Source organism: Thamnophis elegans, chromosome 8, assembly GCF_009769535.1.
Source record: "Thamnophis elegans isolate rThaEle1 chromosome 8, rThaEle1.pri, whole genome shotgun sequence".
In the NCBI taxonomy this organism is placed as follows: domain Eukaryota; kingdom Metazoa; phylum Chordata; class Lepidosauria; order Squamata; family Colubridae; genus Thamnophis; species Thamnophis elegans.
In genome coordinates, this window is record NC_045548.1 from 49,244,645 (window position 1) to 49,266,213 (window position 21,569).

The 21,569-nt window shown below is 36.0% G+C and overlaps 1 protein-coding gene across 1 annotated transcript in view; it reads right to left on the reverse strand.

Moving 5' to 3' along the window:
• Positions 1-260: 260 nt before the first annotated feature.
• PAG1 (phosphoprotein membrane anchor with glycosphingolipid microdomains 1) overlaps positions 261-21,569 on the reverse strand; it is a 95,033-nt gene continuing 73,724 nt past the window's right edge. The window contains exons 2-7 of the mRNA XM_032222266.1: positions 21,048-21,254; positions 19,836-19,887; positions 18,215-18,311; positions 12,863-13,458; positions 5,800-5,859; positions 261-4,224 (exon numbers count right to left, since the gene is read on the reverse strand). Of these exons, the coding sequence (XP_032078157.1) occupies positions 3,874-4,224; positions 5,800-5,859; positions 12,863-13,458; positions 18,215-18,311; positions 19,836-19,887; positions 21,048-21,172 (1,281 nt within the window). The 5' untranslated portion in view covers positions 21,173-21,254 and the 3' untranslated portion in view covers positions 261-3,873. The remainder of the gene's footprint in view (positions 4,225-5,799; positions 5,860-12,862; positions 13,459-18,214; positions 18,312-19,835; positions 19,888-21,047; positions 21,255-21,569) is intronic.

Genomic DNA, 21,569 nt, shown 5'->3' on the forward strand with positions numbered 1-21,569 from the left:
TTTTTCTTACTCTTTGATGATGCACTCCACTCTTTTCTCAAATGCATGCACTGCTAGATTTCACAAACAAATTAGACTTCAGAAGTACCAAGGCAAGGTCGTTCCTAACGTTTTGAGGCTGGTGAGTTTTGACAATATTGTGAGCACTCTCACAAAAGAGCTGCCTGTTTGCAGTGTGTAGTGGTATCTTACCAGTCTTGTGAGGAAACTGCTGAGATTAAAAGAAAAGTTATTTGGTCAAGAACCTCCGTACAATATACTGACATCCATTACCTTTCGGCTTTAATATCCTTTTGCAGAAATAGATTGACAGAAACCAGGTACAAGGCAGAAAGTACAAAACATCAAATCAAATATTTTTTCTTTTGTTAAGAAAAACAAACGTGTATATATATCAAAAACAAAAGATACAAGTAGAACACACATCACATATATAACACAACGCCAGCAAATGTATATCTGCAATACTATTGACTTCCTTTGCTTCTTACTACTGCCATTAGCTGCTTACAACTACCTTCTTAGATCCTACCAGGAATACCTCCTCTCTCCTCTTTTCATGGGTAATTCTCTGTGCTTTAGAAAAACTCACCCATTTTTAACACTTCCTAAGCATGTCTGTGGTTATCTATCTCTTTGTAGTCCACTAAAGCATTGCTTGAAATAAAGCATCCCAAACTTAAGCAACATAGATAATTTAGTAGAAAAAAGCTCTCCCTTTAAAAAAAACAAAAACAAAAAACCCAGTACAAACAAGCTATCAGAGACACATACAATGAAATATTTGTAAGAATTTTGTACAGCACCATACAGTTTTAAGAAAATGTACCACGCTTGCTATTGTCAGAAGCGTTTGTCCAGACTTTTCATGGAAGGTAAATTTGTAAAGGCACAGTCTTTTATGCTGAAAGGAATAAGATGCCTATCGCCATATTGCACCATAGGAGACTGTATTTATTCTGGAAGATGAGTTCACAAATACTTTCCGCTATATATTTTAAAATAAGATGTTCCTCATACAGATGGCTTTGGTGAAAATAATTTCTCACAAGAGGAAGATTGATGGGATCCAGAGTTTATCCACAGAATTATCCATTTGTATTAGTATACATGTATCCTGAAAGCTTAGTAGTAGATGATTATTTCAAATGTAGCCCACCACCCAAGCATTTTTTTAACCCAGCAGCAATGAAATGTTCATGTGAAACAGCATATTGAAATGTAAGCCAACACCTTAGGACATACATTATATGCAGAACTTCTATGAAAAGCTTTGGGAAGTAAATTTCCTAAATGCTAAATATATGAGCAGTCCTCTCCCCCCCCCCCCAATCTACTTATGAGCATTATTTTCACCAGTGCAGGAATTTTCACTTTGTACTACACCATCAAAAATGTGGTATCCCCATATATATGTACATTCATTTGCCACTCAGTCCTTGAGGCAAACTGGCCAATTCCAACAAATATGGAACAACCACCAAAAAGACCATGGAATTATGTCTGTGTGACAGCTGTTAAGATGAAGACTTAATTCAGCTTAAAACTAATCTAATAAATTAAAGATCATGCTTCCATGGTCACTAGGCCCTCAGTTTATATGGCTGATTATTCTGATAATGATAATTCATTCCCATTCAACTTTTAAATGGGAATTAATATTCATACAACTACTTTAATATTGTAGGCTTATATATCCATTTTTATGTTAAATAGCGGTATTTAACAAAAAGACACACATCTGATACAACAGATTCAGCAAATTAATATGCATTTTTTTCTTTCAAAAAGTTGCATAATTTCCAAAAAAGCTCCATACAGGATATATCTCTGAATGTTGGAGACATGCAGTTCTCTTTTACATAAAGAGATATTTAGTTCTACAGTATCTATGCAGGAAATCTTTAAATGCCACATCCTTTGGAAATTGTGTGGATCAGTTTCCAGAGATCAGCCATATTTATTGCTTTTAAGCAACAGATTAAACATCTTGTGGTGCCTAATGAAAGTTGAATGAAGTGACAATCTGATTCAAAATCCTAAACTGTAATAAATGTACTTATCTTTCAATGCTGCAAGATATTTTTATGTAAATAAACTGAATAAACCTGAGAACAAAGGAAGTAGAAATATAAAGAAGACAAGGTACAATTTCACACATGCTATTTTGGTAAAATGGATTAGAGGAAATTTACATGCTAAGTATTGGCACTAATCTTTATAGAAACCAAGCACAGTATCACTTTTTTTGGTAATACTGTGGAATTTACAATCTCTGCAAGAAAGGTCTGTTGTTTTGTGTTTCTATGGTTGCTGGTTCAAAACTTCCTGAAATCTTGCCTAGTTATAAAAGAAACGATTCAGCGGCAGTAGCTATCTTGAGTTGGTTGCAAATCAAAATTGAACAAGTGAACATGACTATTGTCAAGAGTGATTCTGAGAATATCTAAAATTGTAGGTTACTAAGAATAATGTTATTTCCCTTTATTTGTATTAATTTTTTACTTTAAACAATTTTCTTTACAGTCTTTTTTAGACTCAAGTATACTGAATGCTTCATTAAATAACTCCAGAGTCTATAACGTGTCTTACCTTTTATTTACAATTTTATATAAAAAGATACTTCTTAAAGATGCATTTTTTGTTTCTGAGAGAATTATAACCTCTGCAAAATGTTGCAGCTTGTTTGGGCAGGTTGCAAAATACATTAAGAATAAAAATAAAAGTGATTGCTAGTGTTTGAAAAGCAGAAATTGTGTATGTATTAAATATATTTTAAAATATCCTGATCCTACCACCAGTAAATGTAAATCAATCCAAGCATAATATTGAAAGAAAATGGGTATTATAAAATTGAAAAACTGTAAAAATAGTAAGGAATTATATAGCCAATCTGTAAACAATCCATGAAGCAAACAAGATGTATATGATTTCTTCAACCGCATCTGTGTAGTTCCTCACAAAGGCAGTCTTTCCTAATTCCCACAAATGCCTGCATTTTACTCATTGCTCTTGTGTTACTTTAGAGCAAGATCAAAGCAGAAGCATGAACCTGAGAATAGGCCAACACATTCATTCACAACATCTCAGGGCTGCCTCACCGTAAATATATTAGGGAAGCATTTCTCAATCTTAACAACTTTAAGCTGTGGGGACTTCAACTCCCAGAATTTCCTATTGCTGAGTGGAAAATTCTGGGAGTTGAAATCCACACAGCTTATAGTTGCCATGGTTGAAAACAATGAATTAAGACAAATTAGCCCACTAAATTTATCTACTCTATATGTTTGAAAACAACCTAAATGAATGTGTAATTTGGGAACACATTTTAATAAAATGGTTGAAGTAACTGAAAGTAAAGATCTTTTAAAAAGGCCCTTATTTAACAGTACCAGTTTTTTATATATTAAGATATGAGTATGTGTCTGAACATGTGCTCCAAACATGTCATTCTTGCTTCAACATGTCTCTTCTATTGAAGCTTTCCAGAATCCTCATCTCTGATTCTGATTTTATCTATATGATGTGATAACATCACTTAGGGGAGTAGAAAAATCACTGTGAAACAGCAGCAATTTGTGTGTGTTTTTTCATCCATGTGATCTTGGTTCTTCAAATGGAGCATTTGCCTGTTTCCTGCTTGTTAGGGTAAGTTCATATCTGAATGATAGTTTGATGGATATGAAGCAGGAATCATTGATCAAACATCCCAGGCTAAGGTTTCACGTTGCCTGACATCATTTCAAGCAAAATACTTTTTGGGCATTTTACATTTCCAACTGTGTGTTGAGTTTGAAAATAAAAAGTCATGGAATCAATCCATCTTGAAAGACATGCTGAACAGCATGTTCCAAAGTTTTGTTTTTGAATCAATTAAAGCCTGGTGACATCTTTATTTTGCTGCAAATCACCAATACTCTCATAGTCATTCTCTTGTGGGAGGATGGTTTGAAGAGTGCTAGACATCAAAACATTTCTTTCCTCCTCTCGACTTAGAGTCTGAATGGCCTCATAGTCTGGTTCCAAGTCCCCATTTAGAAGTATTGTTGATTGAGGCAAATCAGTAAGGTTTGGATTTGTTTCCAAGTCCTTCACACTGGCATAGAGGCCACTGCAAATAGATGGAGACTTCTGAGGTACAAGTTCAGGAATACAGGTATATGTAGATTCCAAGTCTCTAGAGGGTTGTCCGGTTTTATTTATAGAAGAATACATTGCTGAAATCTATGAAGGAAAGAAATACAGTAATTGCAGTGAAACATGACAAATATTTTTGCGATGATATTATTTTCATATTCAGTGAATAATATAGTGACTCAAGTAGTCTATTTCAATATAAGGTATTTGATCTAACAAAGCATGACCTATTAAAATGAAAATGAGCATGATATCTGTTTATGTAGCATCCCTGGAAAGATCATGCTTTTACAGTTCATTTGTAATTACAAAAATTTTCCATTGTGATATATGAAAAAAGGGAAGGGAGTTATGCTCAGAAGGCTTGTTCTTGATATATCTCTGTTAGGCTGACAGCAGGATGTATGAACAGGACTTAGAGAAATACAACTGTTCTCCATAGGCTTCATAAAATGTTCATAGAATGGAGTTCAATGTATAATGTTTTGGTTGACAATTTGGAAAACTTATTTATTATTTTGAAGAACTTAATTGACTGAAGCATATATGCTCCATTCTACATTAAACTTAAATAGTCCTAAGAAACCAATAAAGGAGAATATTTTTAGGTCAGGATTGGAATGAGGGGTTCTTGGTGTTCTCTGAGCTTGCTTGTTTTCTTGCAGACATTTCATTACCCAAATTAGATAACATCATCAGTGCTAGTAAGGAGTGCAGTTTGTTGTCAGTTTATATTCTAATACATGGGTGTAAAACTCGATTGTGTCACGTGACATCACGTGACGTGCTGCAACATTTTTGCCTTTGAAGAGCTGGGTGGGTGTGGCCTGTGCATGATGCATCTGGCCCACTGGCCACCAGTTGACACTCCTGTTTTAGTGGGTTGCTTGTCAGTGCTGGTGGGGGTGGTGTTAGATATTCTTTGACAGTTTCTTAATTAGGATATTGTTTATTTGATTATTAGTCTGATGTTAACCTTGGGGTTAATCTATGCTGATCTGGGTGCTGATCATTAGTGGAGAGATGCCTGGATCTCTCCCACCCCTTTTTTTGGCTGGGTTATAGTCACTTTTGCATAGATGTTGTTAATGTCCATGTGTCTATTGATAGCTGATTTGTCAGAGTGCCACGTTTCTAGAAATTCCCTGGTATTTTGGGACTTGGCTTGTTCCAGGATGGTCACACTTTCCCAATTGAAAGTATGGTTAAATTTATATGTTACAAAATTAAAGAATTTTCATTTCCTGCAATTAGGATCTTTTCTAGTTTCGATACAAATCCCTTTATCATATTATATACGTCATTTTAAACGTTCTTCCCAGCCCTGACAGTTTTCGTCATGCGATATGAAGGGACAGAGTCAGAAGGCAGGATCAACTACAATTTAATGTGTGCAGCCTTCAGATATTTATATGGGCTTACATCCACATTAATGTTGGCACTTCTTAAATAGCCAAGAAGGGAGTGCCAAATAATAGTCAGTGACCCAAAATAGTTCCACTATGTAAGGCTGAAATTGATATAAAAGCATTTGGCAAAAATAATCACTTAATCCAGTTTGCATTTGAACTATCATTTCCAGGTCTTCTTAATAAAAGAACACTTAATACTGCTTTATTCAGGTAACATTTTCTAAATACATTTCATACAAGACAGACTCACCTCATCTTCTGTAAGAGATGGGTCATCTTCTCGAGATTTATAAATCAAGGAACTAAGTCTCTGAAAAAGATAACAGATGTCTTATTTAAAAGCTAACACTTTCCTCAAAACAAAAATAAAAGAATAAATGAATACATATTTTCCCCTTCATGATACAGCTGTCCATTTTTCATTAGCTAAAATCAATAGCTCACTTTTGAGGGTAAGCAGACTGAAACAGAATGTTTACATGTGGCAAAAATAAGGGCACTGATATCTCTACTGGATTTTATTAAATGTTTGAACTTTCAGTGAAATGTGATTAAGACAGCATAAGTCTTTATTTAAGCATTTGAAACAAAGTTTCTGACTGATGTAGGAACTTCTTTTGCATTTTTTTTGAATTCTATAATCAATATTATTTTAGTGGTGCTTTAGACACAAAATATCCAAATTTTGTTCTATTATTCACTTGACAGCCACCTCAAAACATAATAATTAATTGTTTACAACAATTTGTTTTGCTATGATTTTTGGTAATTCTATTTCTATCCTTTTTTTCATGGAACCCAAATGACTATATAAAGCTGTAAAACAATACAAAAAACAATTAGACATAAAACAGAACATAAAATGAAACCTAGCAAGCAATATAATATTTGGATAATATAAGGTGCATTAGAAGTCCAGGAAATAAGATGATCTCAACCTGAAACAATTTGAACTTTATATTCTGAGGTAAACTAGAATTAAGAAAGCAGCTGTTTCCTACATAGAAAGAGAGAAAGGAAGGAAGATGGATGGATGGATAGAGGAATAAACAAGTAAACAAATAAAGGAATCCCAAACAATACAATAAAATACAAATAAATCCAGGATTTTTCATTTAATCCATGGTGGGTTTTGTTGTTATTAATACAAAAATATCAGATTCAACCAACACATTGCCAATATTTGGAATGTAGCTATTTGGAATTGGTTCAGGACACCCATTTGACTGGCTGTCTCTCAGCAGGATAACCTCTGAACATGCAACAGAATTGAATGGTTAATTTGGAGTGGGAGAAGAAGCTGTCAAAATAAAGATCAAGTTTTAAATGGACCAAATCTGGTTGGAGCTGCAAAGAAACAAGAGGCAGGCATGTTTCCAGTTTGTCAGATTTTTGGAGGGAGGGGGAAAAATCATAACAATGAATGCTTACATAATGACAAAATTGATACACCTTTGACCTTTACCAAATGTTTTTTTGCTTCAGTTTTCAAATACTTCTCTATCTTAACAGAGTCATCTGCTTATGTATAAATCAGATTTATAAGGCTAGTCAACTCATAAGGAGTCTGGGGTGCTATTCGTTAAAAATACATCCAGCACAATAAAGGCAAAAGGAAAACAATAACCTTGAGATTCATACTTCTAGTACATTAGTAATATTCTCAGAGAAAGCACCCCATCAATCAGAGGACGTAAGCCAGATCTTCCAGGCTTGTTTAAAGAACAGCAGGGTTGGGCCAACATGAACCTCTTTAGGGATTCTATTCCAGGGGGCAAGTGCTGTGACCAAGGAATTAAATTAATTGGATCTCATTAGATGCCATCATTTTAAAGAAGGACTTGGAGCATGGCCACTCAGCCAGACCTTACTGGACAAGCAGAAGTAATAGAAGAAAGAAAGTCCTGCAAATAGCAAGGTCCTTTGCCAAAAGCTTTATATTGTATGTCATAACTAGCAGCTTGAACTGCACCTGGAACCATTGCTGCTTATGCAGCAGAAATTGTACATGGGCACACCAAGGGGTTCCCATAACTCTATGCATTGCCAGAATCTGGACCAGCTGCCTTTGATTAATCTTCAGCGACATCCTCATGTAGCATGCAATACAATAGTCTACACATGATGTGACCAGGGTGGGACTGATTGTGAAAATGAATTATCACACAAGGAAAGAGCAGAACCAGCATACCAAATAAATCTGGGCAAAAGTATCCCTGGCCACAGCTGCCACCTAATGTACAAGTAAAAGCTTCAATTCAAATTGTGCACCAATGTGCATAATTGTACCCCATTCAGAAACAAGGATAGAAAATCCAAGGGGCACAGAACTACTTGGCCTTATTAGGGTTAAGTTTAAACCTGTTCCCTTTCACCCAGGATCCAACAGCTTCAGGGACTGGGACAAGCCATCTACAGCATCCCTTGGTCATGCCAGGATCAAGATATAAAATTGAGTATCATCAGCTTATTGATGACACTTGATCACATATTGATAGATGACATCCCTCAGCATCTCCATGTAGCTCTTAAGCAGACCTGTGGCATCATACAAATCACAGGGTTCAGGTTTAACCTTGCCATCCTGTCACCACTCACTGAAACTACCCATGGAGAAAATCAGTTATAATGGTATAGACCAGGGGTGGGTTGCTAATCCCGTTCCAACCGGTTCGGTTGGAACGGGGCCGGCGGCGTCCTCGTGCACGCACGCAGTTCACGCATGCATCTTAGCGCCTGCGCGATGCTCCAGCTGCTCGCGGAGACTCGTGCAGATGCTGTATGTGCTATCCAGCTGCTCGCGGAGAATTGCGCAGGCGCTGTATGTGCCATGCCCCTGCGTGGAAGCGCAGAAGCCTTCAAAGATGGGTAAGGAGCGCGGGCGGGCGGGTGGGCCCTTCGCTGTTCCCGGAAGTTACTTACTTCCTGGTTCGCCAACCAACCGGTTCACAGGGACCACCGCGAACCGGTTGAAACCCACCCCTGGTATAGACAATCACCATGTATCCCACTCCTACTCCCTGTAGTCAATGCAGAAGTACATAATGAAAGAAAATGGCAGAAAAGCAAAAAGAACCAGAGCAATTGCACTACAGCTATACTAGCGCTGTCAGAAGCATTGAGATGTGCAATCAACACTATCTCTATTCTATCCCCAACCTGAATCCTAACTGAAAAGGTCCAGATAATCTACTTCTTCCAGGGTCATCTGAAGCTGCAATCTGACCATCTTCTCAACCATCTTTCCTAGAGCGGGATGGTTGATGATGGGACAAAAATTTCTGTTAGGTCCAACGGTGGCTTCCTAAAGAAGAGGCATACCATCCCTCCTTCAAGATATGCAGAACCATACTCTCACTCAATCTTTTTTATGCTATCAGACTACTGGTATACCATGTATCTTGGTCAACATTTTCTTTTCAGTGACTTGTTGCAATTCTACAAGTTGTCCTGAATTTGTTCCAACCATCCCCATTCTAGGAATATGCAAAGCATATGCTATATATGCTTCATATGCACTGAGCTACATCTCCTTTCTAAGGAAGAAGATGCAAGACTGGAAAATTGATTGCTTTTTCCAAACCATAGAAATCCTTCCATTCAAGGAAGAGAGACAGATACTAGGAAGGAATGGAAGAAGGAAGACATTAATATCAATGTTAAGATCAGTGAATGTTTTTATCAGAAACAGAAAAATTGCTATTTTGTGACTTACTTTTGGGTGTGAAGGATACCAAAATGTTAGCAAAGAAGCTGATTTTTTTTTTTAAAAAAAATCTTCCCTGGAAAGAATATAATGTAAGGGGTTTGGGTTAAGGTTTTTCAAGTGAGATTCTGAGAAATTAAGGTCTACATCTTATTGAAATAAACTTCTCTGATCTAAAACAAAAGGTACCATATTTTTCAGAGTATAAAATGCACCGGAGTATAAGACACACCAAGATTTTGAAGAGGCAAATTAAAAAAAAAAGTTTTTGCACTCTGCAGACATCCTAAAAAAGGCCAGTTTTTTGCAAAAACGGTCCCATTTTTTTTCCAAAAAAGGGCACGAATAGCCTTTAGAAGGCTTGTAGAGTGCTCCTCGGGGATGGGGGGCAAAATTGAGCAAAACTAGTCAGTTTTTTGCTCATTTCTGCTCTCCCCAGCCCCCAGGAGCACTCTGAAAGCCTCCTAAAGGCTATGCACGGCCATTTCAGTGAAGGGGGCGGGGTCTCAGGAGGCAAAAAAATGTTGTATTCAGTGTATAAGACGCACCCAGATTTTCAGCTTCTTTTTAAGGAAAAAGGTGCATCTTGTACTCCGAAAAATATGGTAATAAAAATGTCTCTAAGATTGCCTTCTTTCCCAGGGGACTAGAAAGCATGCAATGTCACAGTGATTTTTTTAAAATGCATCAGCGCAAGTTAACGTAACCTCTTGAAACTTATTAACAAAGTATTATTAAAGATAAAATTATCAAGATTTGCTGAAAAGAAAAAAAATCTGAAAGAGAAGTCTCTTGCTATTTTTTTCAGATTGATAGATAATCATCTAGATTTTCAAAAGGCTTCCAAACAAAGCCTTCATCAGAAATTCTTCATCAAATCAAGCAGATACAGGATAAAAGAGGAGATTCAACTGAATAAAGAATGGAGAAGAGGAATAAGTAGAAGGCTATAGCAATAGCAATAGCAATAGCAGTAGACTTATATACCGCTTCATAGGCCTTTCAGGCCTCTCTAAGCGGTTTACAGAGAGTCAGCATATTGCCCCCAACAATCTGGGTCCTCATTTTACCCACCTCGGAAGGATGGAAGGCTGAGTCAACCCTGAGCCGGTGAGATTTGAACCGCTGAACTGCGGATCTAGCAGTAGCAGTAGCCTGCAGTGCTGCATTTAACCACTGCGCCACCTTGGCGCTCTCTATAAATGTGGAGCCTTCCAATGAAATCGAGAATAGCTTTTTTCTGTTCCCTAACAACAAATAATATAAATACAATCAGTAATATAAATAACTAATTAAGTCAAGCATGGTATCTGGAATAGCTAAGGAAATATTAACAGTTAATAACTCTATGGAAGATGATTTGGGGAAAAAATGGAACTTTGATGCTATAGATGTTTTTTTTTTTTTTTTAAGAGAACTTTTTTATTTTTCTTTAAAAAAAAACAAACACAAATATGTCATCATTTGTCAATCATTAAGACATTGAAATACAATTTTTTTTGTTGTGTGTACCCCTCCCTCCCTCCACCCCCCCATCCCCCCTCCTCCTTCCCCCCCCGACTTCCCAGAACCCGTACACGGTATGGATTTTTAACTAACACAGTCTAAAATCTATTGAGAAAAAAGAAATAAAGAAATATAGATGTTGATGGCAGCAAGATTACTTTATGTACAAAAATGGCAGGATACTTTGATTCCTACAATGTATAAATGGCTACAATAGTTGATGCTGAGATGCTGAGTTATCAAATTCACTGCTCTGATTTAAAGAAAAAACAAAAACAAAATTAGCTTTGCTTCTACTTGGAAACTGCTTTTGGACTTTGTGCTTGAGGTGAAAAAACCTGAAACTTCGATTTTGGGTTTTGCTGATTAAATAGGTCTGTTGTTATAGATATCACTAGTTTGTATTATTATATAAAAGTAAAAAGTTGAGGTCTGATGCTGTTATCTTATTCTACTGCACCAAAAGGAGTTGGAAGTCAGTGCTTTTTCTTTCTTTTTTTCCCTTTTGCCCTACACTTTTCCCTTTTCTTTTTCTTCCATTGTTTTCTTGTTATTTTCTATTTTTGTATTTTCTATTAATAATTTTTTGAATATTTGGAATAATAATAACTCCAAAAATATTTTTCCAGTTTGGATGAACAAAAATTGATGATCATTCATGGAACTGGAACAAAGACATTTATACTAGTTCTATTTTTTTTAACTTTTAACTTTTTGTGGTTAAGAAAATTGGAATACTTTAAATATAATACTAAGTAAACCTACTGTCTCTGTGCTTAACTCCTTCCTTTCCATCCCCACATCCAGCCATGAATTTTGGCCAACTGATCTGGAAAAAAAGGCTAACAGTTTTACTTAGTTTTACTTCTATGATAATTTTGTTAAGTGTGAGTTATGGAAGAAAACAAAGGAATAAGACACAAGCATTTTCCAATCCCTTGGATAGTACTAGTAAACTTCTTTGAGTTGTTTATCAACAAATAAGTTTTGTTCCAGTAAGCACCCCATCATCATTGTCGTCATCATCATCATCATATTCTTTTTCATCCTCCTCCTCAGCGTTATAATTGTACAATTCGAAGATGTGGGGCAGGAAAACGCTAATTTGTTTATCATTGGTTAGCCACTATCCTGGATAGCATTTTAGGGATAATTAAGTCTCTCATTTGTTGCTTCTCTTTAAGGAGTTATTCAAATTAGTTTTTTTAAATATTATTTAAAATGTGACAGATTGCATTTCTGAAAACTGAAATACTTGACACATTTTGATCTGTAATCTACTTAATAGAAATTCATGCTGTCATAAGCAGTTGGACCTTTGAAGCAAGAATTAGAGAAAGTTCTTTGTTTTTTATTACAAATTAAAATTGTGGATACACTTAAATCTAAAATTAGATCAGAAATCTGGAGGCCATGGGAGAAATCCAATTGCAAGTTTTCATGAGCATTAATGAAAACAGTAGGGCGTGAGTCATTCTGTCTTTCTGGAACAAATGTTGAAGGTTTTTGCAGAGGAGAGGAGAGCAAAAAAACCATATCACATTAACAAAATTCAGTTTTAGATTCCACCCCAGGATTCTCTTCTCTCCTACATTTTGTGTTTGATTGGCTGGCTAGATGTTGGCCAACAGTAACACTTTGAATACCTTCTGCTCCCAATGCAGATTATCTGAAATATTTCAAAACAAGGGAAAGACTAATTAGACTAATTAATGATCAGTTGGCAAGCATGTGTCTCCTGGGTAGATGCTGGAAAAAAACATTCATGCAAATGTCTCTAAAATTTTAGGAAGCAGCAAATTTCAGTACACTTAAAACTATCACCAACTGCATACGATTCCATGCCTTCCTCTAGCCACTTGAATATTATCTTTCATTCATTAATGCACATGTAAACATTCACAGATTATATATAGATCACACAAATACTCCTAGTTCTGATCTTAATATTTTGCATTAAGATACCAAGAAAAAATATTAACTATACATTTATATTTACTAATGAGCAAGATCATTTGCCATAGTTTATATACATACATACTTCAAGTCTTTCAAATTAAAGCTTCACTTTCTTATATTGATAACACAAAATAACATATACCTTGTCGGGTTCATTAAGCCTTTCCATTACTTCCTCCTCTTCTTTGGCTCCTTTATCCTGTACATTCTCATTTTCATCAAGAAGTTTTATTGGTACAGGAGGTGGAGCTTCTTCTTCCACATCTGGAGTTGTACTGCTAAGAGGACTCTCTGAATTAACACTGTGGCAACTTTTTTTATTTCTGTCAACAGATGCATATTCTGCCGCTTCTGTCTTCTTCTCAAGAACATGATCTAAAATTCCATTAACCATCACAGTCATCTTTGGTTTGCATTTCTCTGAGTTGGCTGCTGCTCCCAGATCCTTAATTTCCTTCACTGTTTCATACAAGCAGTCTTCTACTATGTTCTCTTGGGAGGAACTATCTTTCAACACTTCATAGGGCCCTTCCATTCCCACACTCTGGTCATTTTCTGCATTTCTTGTGGTAAGAATTGTTTCTATGGCATTATTTGGAGGAATTCTAGGTAGCTCTCTACTTTGATGACATTTTAAAGATCTTCCCAATGTGTCCTGTTGATCCAAAAGATCTGTAACGGAGGTTTGCACTTCTTCATAAGGTTGGAGAGAAGCAGCTGTACTATCTTCTGAAAGAACTATAAGAAAATTGCATAAATACTTAAGTATAGGTTCATAAGGCCATTAACCTATATAGCACAATGTGTATCATTAAAAAAAAGATATTGGCACATAAGGAACATCTTTGTTGCCAGACTGAAAATATTAATACAAGTTTATTTTGGTTTATATTTGGTTTTTTTTCTTCGTTTGTTAACTTTATTATTTTTCATTCCATTTGGATTCTTTTTGCTTTGGGTTCACATGAGGTTTTTTTGGTATTGGATCTGTTTTTCTTTGAGATTACTGCAGCATGTTTCCAACTGTTCTGGAAGATTGAGGCTGGACTGTTTTGTCAAGAAGAGAAGTCATGGATGGAACTGCTAACATTGGTAGAGGAAAGAGGGTGAAATAGGCTAAAGACTTTACAATGTATTGGTAAATGTGAAAATTCATACTTGAAAGTATGAAATGTCGGCACTTTTATTGTATGGAGTCAGTAGTTCTGTTTAAGATCACTCAATCTCTCCTAGAAAGGGAAAAGAAAATTTGCTTCCTAGTTAAAGGTAAAGGTTCTCCTTGCATATATGTGCTAGTCGTTCCTGACTCTAGGGGGTGCTCATCTCAATTTGAAAGCTGAAGAGCCAGCGCTGTCCGAATAGGTCTCTGTGGTCATGTACCAGCATGACTAAATGCTGAAGGCACACGGAACACTGTTACTTTCCCACCAAAGGTGGTTTCTATTTTTCTACTTGCATTTTTAATGTGCTTTTGAACTGCTAAGTTGGCAGAAGCTGGAACAAGTAACAGGAGCTCATTCCGTTCCGTGGTGCTAGGGATTCAAACCTCCGAGCTGCCGACCTTCTGATTGACAAGTTTAGCAACTTAGCTATTGAGCCACTGTGTCCCTAGTTCCTAGTTCCACCATGTCCCTAATTCCTAGTTACTGAGATCAATTTCCCTTGTATTTTGATGCAAAGTCATTTAACTTCACCAGAATCTTATTCCTCATTGGCAGGATCTGTCATGGTGACTGGGACAGTATCTTGTATGGTTATCTAGGATTCATTTTGGCTTGTATACTGTGATTGATATTTCGCTGGAATAACACACTATGGTGGGCTTGAACATGACCTGGGTCAAGAGACAAAAACAGACCACAGGAGTCATGAAACTATTGATAACATATTGGTGAACGGAATTTTCCTGGATAATTTTAAGTCCTTTTCTCCTTGAAAGGGAATTCTCTGGATCTAAGATTAGTGAATAACAACCCAACCTTTCTTTTCTAATGGGTTTAGTTGCAGAGTGCCCTAGGGGAAACAATTAGGCTTCCAGTCAGGTTTCAGGCCTGGACTTGAGACAGAAATGGCATTCATCACTCTGGTTGATGCCTGTCAGCAGCGGTGAAATGCTACTGGTTTGGACCAGTTCGCCCAAACTGACGCTACTGGTTTGGGTGGACCGATATTTCCGATGATCAGCTGTAACGTGATTTAGAATAATCGAATTTCCTCTTTTCTAGCTAATTTAAATTGCGTGGCACAGCGGATTCTCCCCTTCCTGTTCTACTTATCTTTGCAGACTCGGACAGCTTCAAAAAGTTCCTTTTTTAGCACTGTGTGGGCGCACCTCAGGCCCGCATGCGCACGCAAACATGTGCTCAGTAGCAAACTCACTGAACTGGTAGCAGATTTCAGAGGATTTCACCGTCCCAGGATTTCAGGACCTGGGACGGTACTTTCCTACTGGTGTCATTTTACTTTCTGGAAGCATTTGATATCATTGACTATGTTTAGCTTCTGGATCACCAACAAAAGTTGGGAATTGGATATACTGTTTTACTGTTGAAGATACCCAGCGTTGAGTTAATGCCATCTGATATGACTATTGCTTTATGTTATTTTGAAACCAGGCTTTTTCTCTTTTTAATAGTTTTTTATCCCTTGGTGAAGGGTTTATTTTTCAGGAAGAGGCTTATTTTTCGAGAAACTAAAGTTTATTTAACATCTTTGTCGTGAATGGGCAAGCAAATCCAGATATGCTCAAGTAAAGCCCCACCCCTCCACTCTATTCTGTGATCATAAGATTGATAGCTGATTTCCAAACACCGATTTGACATTACTTAACAAGGGAGAGCAAGGGAAATATATCTAGATTTGTTCAGATAAAGGCTAAAGAAAACCCCTTGGCCCTGCCCTTGATGAAAACCTTTATGCCAAGCAAAATAATATTTCTTCTTCTTCTGGGAGACTGCATGCGAAAGAGATTGCAGGAAAATTAGGAAATCTGGAAATATCCATATGATTTTGGTGAATTGGTTTCTAGGAGAAAAAGAGAGCTAAGCACTTCTTCAAGTAGGAGGAAACTATGGCAGGAACAAAAACTAATTTACTCTGGAATCGGAGGGGAGGGAGGATGTGAATTAGAACCAACAATACAAGGGATGAGGGCATTAAGGATGACTATTTGAATGAGTAGGAAATAGCGAGTGTAGAGAAATGGAAGGCCAGTGATAAGGACAGAGTGAGCTGGAGGTGCGGAACCCTGGCTCTGAAATATCTAGAGCATCAATAAGAACTAAGAGGTTCTTCTAAAACTATGAATGAAGGGTTTAGGAAGCTATGTAGAGAAGCAATTTGGGAAATCTCTTCTCTCTGAAATAAAATGAAATTTACATTCTAATTTCTGGTTTTAAAGTACTGTAGTCTCCATTATAGATTCTTATATTTTGAATGTCTCTGTTAATTTTTTCAAAGTATTCCTTTATTAAAAGGTGCTTTGATACAAATTTCATGTCATAGGCTTCATACCATTTTAAGCTACCTGAGCTTTGATCCTGCCCATCAGACCTATCTATGCCCAGTTTCCCCATAGCATTGTGTAGGAGACTGATGTTTGAGACAATGTTTGTGTTTATCCCTTATTTTCTTTTTCCTTTGGATGTGACATCATACTCACTGGAAACCCAAAACACAATTTTTACAGTAAATGTAAACAAATAAAATAAATTTTTGGAGCAGAAAAACTACTGCTAAAGGGTTACCAATGTCCTGCGTTCTATCAAAAAAATATCCAAGTCTATAATATTTACTTTAAGGAATTCATCCCATAATATCACTATGTTTATTTTAAGCTTTTAGAACAGTGTTTCTCAACCTTGTCAACTTGAAGATGTCTGGACTTCAACTCCCATTCGCTGGCTGAGGAATTCTGGGAGTTGAAGTCCAGACATCTTCAAGTTGACAAGGTTGAGAAACACTGTTCTAGAAAGAAAGGTTTTTTAAAATTAAGATAATTTCAAATGCGTACTCAACCAGGAAGAGCCTCCAGTTGACTTTCCAGTTATAAAGTGAGTAAATCTAACTAGTTCCCATTTCCTCACATATATTTCCTTCTATATTTGTTTATTAGTAATGAGTAGAGCATTGTATATTATAGTTTATTACAGGTAGTGCTTGACCTAACGACTACAACTGAGCCCCAAATTTCCATTTCTAAGCAAGACTTATTGCTAAGCAAGTTAAGTAAGTTTTGCTTAATGGCTTTTATGACTTTAGTTGTTTTTCTTGCCACGGTTGTTAATTGAATCACTATAGTTATGTTAATGATATGGCTGTTAACTGACTCTGCCTTTACCATTAACTTTGCTTGTCAAAAGGTCACAGGATACTGCAGCTGTAATAATTATATGTCAATTGCCAAACATCTGAATTTTTATCAACTGACCATGGTGATGTGGCAAGTGTAAAAAATTGTTATGTCATTTTTTTCAGTGCTGTAGAACAGGAGTCCCCAATCCCTGAGCCATGGCTGTGGCCTATTCACAACCGGGCTGCATGACTGTGCTGGGGCGCATGCCCTCACGTGCAACTCAACCTGTGCAAGTTGAGCTGTGTGCCAGCTCGTCACTTGTGTGGCCTGGTTCCCCTCTCCCTCGTTGGGTCTCCAAGCTGCAAAGGTTGGGAATCACTACTGTAGAAACTTTGGTCACTGAATGAATTTAAGCTGAATGGAAGTTGAGGACTACCTGTAATTGACTCGGGAACTGAATTGTCACACTATTGACGTAACAGAAAAAATCTTATCATAACATATACAGAAAATATTCAAATCTAGAAGTGTATTTAAAAACTACGCAGACATAGATATTTTTCCATGCAGAATCACAATATAAATACACACTCTTCTTTTCTTCCTCAGTAAAAAGTGGTATCCTGACTAATCATCTTGAAGAATCTCAGTGAAATCAGTGGGTTTTAAGTTGGTTATGATCCAATTTCTGTAGCTTTCCTCTACTCTCATCTGATTGTTTTTCATATATTGTTATAAGGCTAGTCAAAGTCTCTTCTGTAGTAGAATCCTATTTGTGGCTATATTCCCATTCAACTTCTAGTAGGCAATAAGAACATCTTTAGTTTTATTAACTATTTCCAAAGGAATGACTTAAGTCATTTTTATCAAAACTATTGTTAACTATTAATAACTAAGTTTTTGCACTAGTTAGGGTTCTCCTGCAGTACTAAGAACTGCAAGATTGCTAGCCACAGTACTGAATTCAAGTCACGAATCATATAGTACTGTCCAAGGTCCTGAGCCAGCTCTGTTCTTGATTTGTACCAGCCAGCTGTCTTACATTGACATTTTATCTGAACTACTGCTGTTCTGTAACAATAGTTACTATAAATTGAATCAGGATTGTCAGCTTACATCATTTTTAAAACAGTAGAGTGGCAATGTATATATTTATGATGAGTCATCAAGTGCTGAGAAATCACATAATGATAATCTTACCATCGCCATTACTGATTCCACCATTTTGTTCACTGCTTGCAATTGGATCTGTAGCCAGACTTGTGACAGAGTGACTAAATGCCTCTTTATCTGAAGGCTGCAAAACAAAATGTGGATTTAAATGAAGTGGTCAGGATATGAACATCCATTTTATGATTGATGGTAACTAGCTAGCTGTAGATTGGTAGATGACATGTTAATGTTAAGAGTTCTAGTAGCGAGGATTGCAAAAACACCAAATAGCTACAGAAGATCTGCAGATAGTCTGAATCTCAGGACTGTTTCTCATCTCTCCTTAGAAGAGAAAGTCACCCATCCTTCTGGTAGACAGTACTTAAAGGGGGAAAATACAATGAAAGAGTAAGGGCCTTACTAAACTGCATAACTCACATTGCTAATCTGTGCATAAGACATAGTTTCCCAAACTGTGAGGTGTTCCCCTCCAGGCACACTCCCGGAGAGGCGTGAAAAACTTTCTAGTTATATTGTTACAATAAATCAAGCTTTACCAAAGTTTCATTGTACCATTTTTATCGTACATTTGTATTTTATTGTATTTTATTTTATTGTTCTTGGATTTTTAGAAGAGATTTATATGTTAAGATGACCTGAAAGAGAGGATTGATGGTAACAATATTTAATGGGAGGAGGAGGAGGAGGAGGAGGAGGAGGAGGAGGAGGAGGAGGAGGAGGAGGAGGAGGAGGTGGAGGAGGAGGAGGAGATGGAGAAGAAGATGACGACTATAAAGCACAAAACCTCTTCAATATACAAGGGTGAAAAAAGTATGTGCGGGTAAATCTATTGTTAGCATGTTAATGAACTCATAAAAGGTTCCTATAATAAAGATTTTTCTTTTCCAAAGATATATAACAATATTCTTTATGACATTAAAAAAAGGCTTATAAAAATGTATGTCTTAAGATTTTACAGTTTCTGTAAATTTATGTGTATATGTAAATTCTTATATAACAATAAAAGTTTTTTAAAATTATAGCTTTGTATAGGTCTGTTCCTGATTATGTATGTATAGCTGTCCATCCCATACCAGTAACAGATTATACTGCTGATCAGATATTAAAATCCAAATAAAAATTATTTAAAATTTGTTTTAAAAATATGTATTTTCGTGGTCTTTTAAAAAATCAAAATCAGCCCTCTTAACTCAGCAGGATATCCCTCAGGCCTGAAATGATTACAGAGAAGAAATGATCATGATGTCAAATGTGCATTAAAAACACTAAACATGCTATTGAAATTCTGGAGATTAATTTTCAAATAGTGAAAGTTCCTTCTGTCAGGAGTATGCATCAGAATTCTTATTTTATATTGTTTATTACATATGGCTATTTTGACCAGAAAATCATGTACTGGTGTGCTAAGTGGGTATACCACAGGGTGAAACTAACTCTGCTCAGCTTGACTAGGTAATTGGTGTATCTTTTTCATCTATAAAATGTGGCAAATGTCATTTATCATTTTGTATAGGGATTACACAAATACATCCTTAGCATTGATTCATGCCCAACCCTTAAATAATATTCCAGCTCCATAGTTCAGTCTTTCTCCTTCATTAAAGACAAACTATAGGAAAAAAACATTTTAAATAGCTATTTTTATTACCACATTCATCAGATTTTCATGGTCTCCATTTTGCTGCTCAGGCCTCTTTTCCCTGTAATACAAATCAGATTTAGATATATTGTTAGAAAATCCACAATCAGTTTCAACAAATAAGATTTATATAATGTAAATTATTACTAATTCTGACTTCTGACTAGTATATGCTTATTACTATATTTTAATTTTGAATTCCGCATTGCTATTCTTTCAAATATTGCCACATGAAAATAATATGGCTCAAGCTGATGCTCTTTTCTATTCTTTTTTTGGCTGGTGTTGAATGGTCATTAAAAAACCAGTCTTTTTTGTTGCTGATTCAGAATTATTTGGCAACCTTGATACCTTCAATAAAGTCTTCATTATTAATTTCTTTCTATTATGAGATAGTATAATGGAGAACGTTCTCATTCAGAAGAGGTAGATGATATATAGAATTCAGAGAGCAGTTGATGTTTTGAACTTGAGCTTTTTGACTACAACCAAAAATAAGTTCTAGAGTCTGAAAACATTAATAGTACTCATATAATTTTATAAGTATGGCAATTCTGTTATTATCTGCTAAGAAAGCACATGTCAAAGTGAACACATTAATCTCTATGTTGTTGAGAAATCCTTTCCTTTGGATGGAAATGGATTACACAATGTTTGCCAAAGTTTTTTGAAATTCTTGATCAGGTTTTATGAATAGATAATAACCAGGGAGAAAGGGAAGGGAGGGAAAACTATATTGGTTATATAGATGTGAAATGTGAGACAAATTATGGATACTATAACTATTAATCATTGTTATACATTAAAAACCCATTAGTTTGCTGAAACCTTCTGAAAGTTCCTGAAACCTTTTGATATAAAATTTGATATTCATCAATTTATTGTTGCTTTAAAGTCCTGTTTTTCTAAGATTGTCACTCTGAATTTTGTTATGGCATGTTCTGGGAAGTTGAATTAAAATTTGTTAGTTGGAAAAACTGCCACCAGCTTCTGAGTTTTTTTCCCCCCTGATAAATAAGATTCTAGGCTCCTATTAAGGAACCACAATATAATATTTCCCTTCAATATATTTTATTCAATGATTCATTTCAAATACTCAAAGAGATTGCAATATCCCTGAATGGAACTCAGAATAGATTGTTTCTTGCCCTTCACTTATGGGCTATTAGCTTTCCAAAGTTAATTACATTTCTATTCTTTTTTTTTTTACTAAGTCCTTACCTGTCACAACCAGAGCAGAGAAAGAGGAGGAAACTAAACACCAGAAGCATTGCCATGGCTCCCAAGCTACCCCATACAATGATATGAAGCACTCCAGTACTTAGGAAACTGGCATCAGGTCCCATGACGTAAAAAGGATGTGAAGATAGGAACGGTTGATGTGATTATTCGCAGTAATACTTGGCCATTTTATCCGAGAGAGCTTCTCTGTAGTGGGTAAAAAAATAGAGAGAGAGCACAGGAAGCAATTCAAATAAACCATACAGACCAAGCCATAACAGTGAAAATCAAACTTTAAATTTTGCTTCAACAATATGTTTTAAAATATCAGTGGTATTAATCATTATCACATATTAAAGGTTAATATTAAATCAAGGCTTAATCTAATTAAAATGGACATTATCCTGAACCATATAACAACTGTGATTATCTGGTATTAAGAGATTGGCAGTTTTCAGAAGCTGAGAAACAAGTTTTATTAGTTTACTTGTTCCAGTACCAAAACCTAAACAAGTCCAATTT